General features: G+C 36.2%; 1 protein-coding gene across 2 annotated transcripts in view; it reads right to left on the bottom strand.

Annotated features, from left to right (window-relative positions):
- Positions 1 to 3,681: 3,681 nt before the first annotated feature.
- The window catches only part of LOC107587233 (dachshund homolog 2), a 169,267-nt gene continuing 162,755 nt past the window's right edge, over positions 3,682 to 10,193 (bottom strand). For both annotated transcript variants that reach the window (XM_016274936.1, XM_016274937.1), the window contains one exon: positions 3,682 to 3,757. In XM_016274936.1, the coding sequence (XP_016130422.1) occupies positions 3,720 to 3,757 (38 nt within the window). In that variant the 3' untranslated portion in view covers positions 3,682 to 3,719. The remainder of the gene's footprint in view (positions 3,758 to 10,193) is intronic.

The raw sequence follows: 10,193 nt of genomic DNA, 5'->3' as shown, positions 1-10,193 counted from the left end.
GAACCTATGCAAATGATTCTGTTTTTCTTATTTCCACTGATTAAATAGTCCACCACAACAATTGTGTTTCAAACACTCACCCCAATCCCACCCTTAAAAACATAGTACTTTGATTACTTTACATAAAGCCAGTTAGGGAGGAGAGGGGCTAATCAAGAGTAGATCAAACGACTCCTCTTTAATTGAAGTGCAAAAACGGACCACCACCTTTTTTTTTTTTTTGTTCGTAGGGCCAATTCAGGCAGCGGCTCTCAGGGCTCTATCAGGAGGCCTGCTTCTCTTCCCACAACTCCCAGAAGTCCAAGAAGCTACAGACAACAGATGAAGCGCAGCGGTCGCAGTGGGAAATGTAGTCGGCTACTCAATGGCTTGGGCACGGTACGTGAATAATTAGGTCAGTTCCTTTGGCAGCTGCAGGTGAGAGGTGCTCGCTCATATCTGCTTCGTGTTGAACACCTCCGGGACAGTGGAGCTTCAGAGGCATGGGTTTTTATAAATTGCTGGGGTGATATGAGTTTCAGGCTGTGATGCGTGAGCTCTACATCATCAATGAGGTGAATATATTAAGAAAGTCATAAAGAACCTGCATTCATACCATTCAGACTACTGGTCAACCAAAACAATTTTGTGATTTTGTGAATGTGACATTATTTTTTTTTGGTGTAAATGTAATTTATTCTGAAGCAATAGTCTCATCAGTGCTCTATCAGGTCTTACTTTAATCCGCATTTGTGATATTTCTAGAACACTTTTTAACTTTATGAAGGGCAATATTTTACCGTATTAAATGTACATCGTCATTTGTCAAATTCTTAATTTTTTATCAATACATTCAGTTAGAATAATAAGACTCTGCATGGTTGTTAACATTCAAATGAAATCAGTATCCACTTCCATCTTTACTCAGACGGTTGGTTTGATAAGAGGTTTCCACAGTAAAATTGCAAATGCATAAATGTTATAAGTTTAACGTTTTACTTTTTTAACATACAAATATGAAATGATGGAAAAATGCACTGATACTTTTAAATATGAAACCAAACCACCAGTGGGTGGCGGCAAGTCACTGTCTTAATGAGTGGTCGAGTCATTGATTCAACCGATTCGTTCAAACGGCTGATTCATTCAATAAATGAAGCAAGTGACTGTCTTTATGAATGGCTCACTGAATCGTTGACTCACTCGATTTGTTCAAAAATGCTGAATCATTCAGTAACGAAACACTGTTGTGTGTTGCTCGGAGATGCGCGACTGTTCTGCTGTGGCTTTGTTTTTTCGTTCGAGAAATAGAGTAAAAACAGTCAATAACGTGTCTAAAATGCAAGTCCGTTAATATTAACTACTTGTTTATTGTTGTATAAAATCAATGTCACATTTGCAATCGCGCTGATAGTTGGGAAAACATCACTCTTGGTTGTGTGATGTTGCTTACCTATATCATATATTACATAGAATATTTATCCTTTTTTTCCTACCGCAGTATGATTGTTTCTTTTTGTGTGCTGTTGCGCAGTCACCGTTTACACTGAAAGTAATAAAATCAGAATCATTCTCAGTTTAGGTACTGCCCTAGTTATTGTTTGTTATTTATGTTTTAATCATGTTACTTGTCTGGTAAAATAAAAGTAAAATTATCTTTCACTTGCCCCTTCACAAAATCTACTTGTCCCGGACAAGCGTTAATGTCGAGCCCTGATTTAAAGAAAGCACATAAGATACATTACACTAATTTGCACAACAGTTACTTTTATGCGTGTATATATATTTAAATATTCATTTAAAAAATTTTGGGAGAGTAATTAATTTATAAATGAATTAAACTGATCAAAAGTGACATTAAAGACTTTTACAGTGGTACAAAAATTATGAACATACAGGTACTATTTATTAAAGAATCATGAAGGAAAAAAAAGAGCATGGTTTCTACAAAAATATTAAGCAGCACAACCGTTTTCAACATTAATAATCAGAAATATTTCTCTTGCAGCAAATCACCATATTAGAATGATTTCTGTATGATCATGTGACACTGAAGCCTGGAGTAATGGTGCTGAAAATTCATACATTTAAAAATATATTCAAATTGAAAGCCCTTATTTTAAACTGTAATAATGTTTCGCAATCTTACTGTTTTGATAAAAAAAAAAAGAAAGTAACAAATGCATACTTTTGAATGGTAGTGTATGCGTGTATAATAATAAAAAAAATTATAATAATAAATAACTCTATGCTGTAGCTGTCAGATTTTGGAACTGACACAATTGGTTATTATACATTAATCTCAAAAAGGCCAAATACCAGTTAACTGGGGGGGAGAAACTTCTCTGAAAATAACTGAAGTGCAACAGGCAAATGTTTCCATCTTAATTTTATTACTCAAAGAAAAATAAAACAAAACCTACCAAGATGTCCATAGGGGTGTTTTATTTGTTGTGGCATGTGCAAGGCTGTAATAAGTGTCTGTTGCCACTTTAAAACAAGATTCAACATCATTGATAGCTGCCGATTTGTGATTGCATTACCTATGGAGTTGCTAGAAATGTTTAAAAATAGATTTGAAGAGGCAGCGTTTTATTTTCAATTGATACGTGTAATTTTTCATCGTTGTATTTACAAGCATGCTCGCTCTGGGTGTGCATAAGTGTACTTCTCGTCACTAAAAATGTATCCACGTAATAACAATGTCAGGATAGCAAACGCTAATGCATTTTTACAAGTCTTTATAAACAGGTAAAAACAGAAGGGGGAGTACTGTAATACTGTGTTTATAGCAACATCAAATTAACACCTTTTTTCACTTTTTAAGTTAAGGAGCAATAAAGAAAACATTGTCGCGGGGCAAAGTAAGACAGCAAAGACGTACAAAGAACGTTTGTTTCAAGATCACTTGAGCATCTGTTTGAAATGCTGATTAAAATACAATGGAAAACAACAAACCAGATAATAAAATAAACACCAGAATAATAAACATAGGGGAAGGGAAACGACAACATGAGGAAAATATTTCTACACTTTCTAAAAAAAATACAACAAATTAGAAAAAAGGAAATGTTGATATAGAATCCCTTTCTCAAAAGGCAAAACAACAAATATAGACAATGTTTATTAAAGAAGCACATGTCTTATTTGGAGTCTGTCCACATAATATTTGTCTCTTTTGTCGCTTCATGTAGAGGTGCTGTGGATAAAGTTCTCTACAGACTCGTCAAGACGGTTGTGCTGTTTAGAATCACTGGTGCACAGAATCATGGGGGATCAGCAGATAACACTCAATAATAATAATAAACTAGAGATGGGTTTAGATTAGGGTGATGCTGTGTGCTTCACATAAAGAAGGGTAATTCATCAGGTAATGATATTTTAATCTTAAAAAAGTGTGGGATGTAGAAGTAGTCAAAACAAGAGAGAAACACATTTTTTTTACAAGTCGGTGCATGCGGTGTTGAAAGGTCTCCAACAAGCAGTGCTCCACACACACACACACACACACACACACACACGCGTCTCATGAGGACCGCAAACGCACTGCACCTCCACACACATACACATACATACATACATACACACACACTCAAGTCCTGTACATGGGTTTCAGGTGCCTGGTCTTCAGCACCCGCACTACTTTCCCTCCAGGAAAAAGCCCCACAAACCCCTCTCCACGTTGTCCCGTCCATCTGTGGTGTGAGATGTCTGTCGTGGGACTAAAGATGCCAGAGGCTTCAGTACATGATGGGAGGTTTGGAGTAGGGTCTGTTTTCTGAAATGAGAAGATAAAATGTGAGCGAGCCAGTGAATTTTATAATTTGTAATCATGTAATCCATAAACGAGTAACTGTAATCTGACTGAGCATTTGAAAACATAATATAATCTTATTACAAGTACTACATTTTTGGAATAGGATTACATAACCAGATTACATGTAATTATATATAAATAAAATATTATCCAGATTTTAAAGCTGTAACTGTCCATTTTATAATATGAAAATGAGGCATAATATAGTTTTGAAAACATTAAATTTTAGCACAACAGTGTTCAAATTAATATTCCACCACCCCCCTCAAAAGACTTCATAATTCAGGAATCATAATTAAAAAAAGGAACAGAAACGAAGACATCAGTGTCTTCCAACATCAAAACTTAGCAAGTTTTCAGAATGAATCATGTTTGCAGTGGCCGTAAAGCACTAGATCAGAGAGAAACAGCTGGTGGTTGAGGGGCAGGAGTGCTGCAGATGCATGTTAATAAGAGAGCTCGCAGCGCACCGTCACACAGGAAGCAGTTCATTAGGACTCGAGTGCTTTTACATGTTCAACATGCTCGTTTCTGCAAGCTCCAACAGATGAGCTAATATGTACGCAGGATGTAAACAAAATGGCACTCAAGGTACATGGACGGCGAGAGCGTAAGAGTGGGAGTGCAGGGCATTAAATAGTGTGTTCACATCCCTGCGTATAATCTAGAGGTCAGCCCAAATCTGTTCCCTTTGAAACTGGACATGGAAAAATGACATTCCAGATATGTAAAAAAGTTACATGTTGATTGGTGATACTTTCCACAAATTGGGCATTCTTGACTCTTTTCAACAATTTTGATATAATTTGTTAATACATTTTAATTTGATTTATTTTTTTAATGTTAAAAATGATCAAATTATAAAAATTACTACATTTAATTGCCAAAAAATTATCTTTCTCTCGATTTGTTAGTGCATGATCTCACCTCGATAATAATAAAAAAAAACATCATCGCACCGGAAGTGATCATTTTCTACACCCTGTTCAGAATTCCACACAAATTGTTGCATTCACTGCATTTGTCAGTGACATCTAAAACATCTACTTATCCAGAAAAATTATCAACAGCTTTATCAAATAATCCAAATTAACAATTTGATTTAAAACTACCTATGCTTTACTGAGTGACAGCTTAATTTATATTTGTATGTATTTTAAAATTACATTTCTAATTTATTTATAGCTTAATACTACATCTGTAACCCTATTATCCATTTTGCTGTCTTTTTAAAATAAACAAATTAACATTATAAAATTATTCTTTTCATTTTTATTTATTACTATAAATAATACAATCACACAAATAGAGATTAGTTTTAATACCATATTCAGACATGTTCCTAATTTTGCCAAGATGGTTGCAACCATAAAACGGCTAATATAACATTATTTTAACTTCCAGGGATTTTCAGCAAACGATCCATAAAAAAAAAAACTGTGCTTAACCTTCAGAAACGTTTGACTATTAAGAATTCCAGAACTTATTTTTATACTCTCCCTCTTCTCTTGTGGAAAGTGCCTGATTTTTTTTGGGGATAAACTGTGAACTGAATTGCTTTCTCATTCAACCCTTTTTTGTTTATAAACATACACAGAGCATGAATATTAAATGTGCCGTATGACAGCTTAATTTATATTTGTATGTGTTTTAAAATTACATTTCTAATTTATTTATAGCTTAATACTACATCTGTAACCCTATTATCCATTTTGCTGTCTTTTTAAAATAAACAAATTAACATTATAAAATTATTCTTTTCATTTTTATTTATTACTATAAATAATACAATCACACAAATAGAGATTAGTTTTAATACCATATTCAGACATGTTCCTAATTTTGCCAAGATGGTTGCAACCATAAAACGGCTAATATAACATTATTTTAACTTCCAGGGATTTTCAGCAAACAATCCATAAAAAAAAAAACTGTGCTTAACCTTCAGAAACGTTTGACTATTAAGAATTCCAGAACTTATTTTTATACTCTCCCTCTTCTCTTGTGGAAAGTGCCTGATTTTTTTTTGGGATAAACTGTGAACTGAATTGCTTTCTCATTCAACCCTTTTTTGTTTATAAACGTACACAGAGCATGAATATTAAATGTGCCGTATAACACATTACATGTGGCATTCCTATTATACATGAACCATTTGAAATGCATCAATGCTGTGAGGCCTGCTGGTGCTGAAAGGAGGGAGAGACACTAGAGGAGATAAATAGAAGGCTGGTTTTTCACTTGCTCTGAAATATGAGTTACGAGTAATATCCTGAAGTGCAATTAATTGAGTCCTATGGCTGACAGCAGACTAAATCTGCCATGATGAAGCTGCACCCAGGAGACACCAGAGCAAATAGTTCATACACTTAATACAGAGACCTGACAGAGCAGGACACTATCTGTTTTGTTAAGCAGGAGGTGGGCCAAAATACCACTATTCATTGCATCATGAAGATTAATTTATCTTTTGTGAATATCAGTGTTTTCACCATGTCACATGCTAAACTATCTAAAAAAAAAAAATAAAAAAAAAAGGATTTTGCTCATTCTTTTGAATTTTAGTACCTCAAATTAGTTGTAAAAATATTATTTAAAAAAAATAAATCTTGTTTCACTGGGCAAGTTAAATGATTAGCAACATTTTGCTCATTCTTTTAGACTTTATAGTTTTCATTATAAAAAAAAATATTTATACTTAAAAATATTGTATTAAAAATACACGGGGCAATTTTAAAATGTAGTGTTTTTTCCATTATTCATTCAATTCAAGATAAAATGCAAAATTGAATTCCAGCATTGAATAAATATTATTCCACATTTGGACAAGATGTGCTTCCCAATTTGCTGTAAAATTCACCAAAAAGTAAATTCGTAGTATTTTATGCAAATTAATGAATAAATAAATGTGCATTATAAAATATAAATTATATTGTATATAAGGAGACTATCAATAAAATATTTACTGTTGACTGTTTTCATTTTCATATTCACATTTTCTTCATCAATTTGTAGCCCTAACAGAAAACATCCAAATATTTAAGTTCTATTCAAAGGCAACCGTTTAAACATCACATTCTTCTCCTTACATCGGTATTTCAGTAAATGAGTAACTGTTGCCAGCGATGAGGTCAACCCTATGCATCTTTGGCTCTTTTGCCCCACATGTAGGATACTGTAAATAGATGGATGGGGAGGTGAGGGTGGTCCTCCTCTGGGACCTTCTCCACAACACACAGCTCCTCTCCCTATAAGCCCGGTCTCATTTATTCTCGAAACGCAAAAACCACTTCCTCTTCCTTGATTATTCGCCCTAGTTATATCACCGCATGATACCAATTAATATGAATGGTGTACTGAAGTACAGTGTGTTTACATAAACCCATACGGAATCTGCACACTTTCAGCGTTGATTGTTGGAACGTGTGTGGAATTCTCCGGAATGATGCCCATTGAGTGTGACTGCAACGTTTCGAGTTTGGTTTGTTCCATCTTAATTACATTTTCACCTCACCTCCCTCTCTCTCTCACCACTCCACACTTCTTCTCTTAATCGGCTTGTAAAATGATGTCACCTCCTTTTGTGTTCAGCAGTTTTCTGTTAGCGCCACTTGTCTTGATTAATCAGAAAAGGCACGGGTCATCGTAATGGCCCAACACAGGGGTGGAACCTGAGAAAGCTCAAAAAGCTTTTAGCCCGACGAGTGGGATCTCGGCAAGGACAATCAAACCTAATGAAATCAGCTGTCACTGCTAAGCTTGCAAAACTGTGAAGTCCGACTTGGGAAAGAAGCACGGGCTAATTAGATTTTTGCCGGCTGTAATGGATAAATGTGGTGAGGCGCAGGAGCTCGGGGAGGGGTGGAGCGGACAACAAACTTCATACACAAACTCCCCAGGTGGGGCGGCTGGCAGACTTTGTAAACTGATTGCACAGACACCTTTCCTCTTTCAGCTTGATGGAACTTCAAGATAAAGAAGTGCAGAGATAAAGTGATGATCTGTGCATCCGAGAGAGTGCGGGATCATTATGTTTTTCCTTCCTGGACAAAACCGAGCATTCCTTAACCAACAAATTAGAAATGCTCTTCCTTTAGTTTGTTACAATTTAGATGTTGTTTACACCAAAAAAGGACTCTACGTTTATTATTGTATTGTCGAATATTTCTCTTCATGTTCCAGTGTTGTTAATTTTGTGGCCTCCGCAAACAAGAGTGAACCTTAAAGGGGTCATATGATGCGATTTCATTTTTTCAAGTGTTACAAGCTCTTGGTGCATAAAGAAGATCTGTAAAGTTGCAAAGACTAAAGTCTCAAATCCAAAGAGATATTCTTTATAAAAGTTAAGAGTCAGCCACACCTACCTACAACGGCTCGTTCTAACACGCCCCCACATTTGCATAACGCCGTCAATTGTTCACGCAAAGAAAAGGTGTAACTTTTATTCTCGCTGTTGCCTCCGCTGCAATGTTGTGGAGTCGCTGTGTGTTTCGTTGTGAAAGCGAAACTACTTTGTTTGGCCTTCCAAAAAAAGGACACGACTAGAAATCAGTGGTTAAGTTGTATTTACAACACTGTTCCAGAACAGTTCAACCCAAATATTCAGATGTGTGCTGCGCATTTTATGGAGGATGAGGACTGTTTCCTGAACCAGTAGCCGAATGCGTCTGTGACACAAAGGCTGTTTCTATAAAGTTGAGCAGTTCCAACTTTGCAAGGACAGTCTGGCACTTCTGACTCGCAGCCTGTAAGTACGTTTTTTTTATATTTAAATAATTTGCCAATGATGATTCAAACGTGAGTTTTGAGCAGTGTAGAGTAGCGCTTGTTGTTTCTCCGATCAGAAATGCAGACATGGTTTTAGGTTTACATGGCACGATACGCAATGCGTAAAAAGACAGTATAAGTCATTATAATCAGTAATTATGTCCCCACTGGATGCAACAAATGCATCGTTTGTAATGGGTTTTATTGGTTTTGTCTCGTCTAGTGATGTCCGGATCGCGAACGAATCGTTCTATTTAACCGGATCTCCTTTAGTGAACTGGTCGAACCAGTTCACCAAATCGAACTGAATCGTTTGAATATTTTAGTGGCAGTTAATCCACAAATAACTTATTCGGTTTATAAACGTGCCTGACACTCCCTCTGATGCGAAATATACCAATATCCCGAGTTATTCAGTTACTCCTAACAGTACATTGACTGAACTGCTAAAAGAGAACGATGATGGGATGTGCCCGAGCAGAGCAGCTGGACTGAATCTCGTCCTGTTGGGAGACAGCATCACAGTATGTTAAGGGGCGTAACATTTCCGTCACACGCTTGAGGCATTCGGCCAATCACAACGCACTGGATAGCTGGCCAATCAGAGCACACCTCGCTTTTCAGACTGATGAGCTTTGTAAAAATCGACGCTTTTAAGAAAGGCGGGGCATATAGGAGAAACAATAATGTACATTATATGGAAAATAATGTGTTTTTTTTAACCTTAACCCTTTCGCACGTGAGTTTAAAATATTCTACCTGAGCCCCCAGCGTGAGGTTTTTTAGGCGACCGTTATTTTAAAATGTATCTTATTGTTTCCATGGCGACGTGTCATGCTTGTCATGTGACACAACGCAGCGAATAAGGATCAAACTGACGAGTTTGTGATCGTGGGGCCCAAGCATCACAACAGCCGTGAGGTACCCTAAGCGACATAGATTCCTAATGAACGGGTAAATATAAAGTAAAGAGTTAACTAGAATAACCAAATGTCAGAATAATAGCAATAATTAAAGACCGACAAACAACCAAATTGCCTTTCAACCTAAATTCGAGGTCAAACTAAAATGGAGTCAGATTAGATAATAAAATGGAGTCAGATTTCAGTTAAACCTAAAGTGAATAACTTTGCGCACTGAAAAGACAGAACACGCAAGAAACCTTCATCCACCACTGGATACCTTCCTTGGGCCAAGTGCGTGGAGCTTACAGACACATGGATCGCTTTTATTTCGTTGTTCCTGTTTTATTCAAAATATTCACAAACATGCTCACTATATTATGAAATATCTGATATTCCGATTCTGAGATATGTGCAATTAAATCTATTTGGTAGTTTAAACACTTTTATATCGACCGTGTTAGTGGATTTATACAAGGTGATGGGCGCCGCCATGTTAGTTTGTGCTGAATCCGATCTGTGGGATTTACACCACGCAAATTCATCCTCTCCTCCAGAAACACGTTAAAGTAGGTCTCCGGTAAACTGGGAGAAGAGCAGAGTAAACTTTATAGTTACCTACACAATCTGTATATGATATCAATAAAAACATGTCGTCAGATTATATTTGTAAAGATCATTGTTGCCGTTTCCATAGACATGTAAATGTATGGTTTTGCTAGTACTTA

Source organism: Sinocyclocheilus grahami, unplaced genomic scaffold (genome assembly GCF_001515645.1).
Source record: "Sinocyclocheilus grahami isolate Dianchi unplaced genomic scaffold, SAMN03320097.WGS_v1.1 scaffold91.1, whole genome shotgun sequence".
Taxonomy (NCBI): Eukaryota; Metazoa; Chordata; class Actinopteri; order Cypriniformes; family Cyprinidae; genus Sinocyclocheilus; species Sinocyclocheilus grahami.
Note: the sequence above shows the minus strand (reverse complement) of the source record. Positions and strands in the feature narration are given on the sequence as shown.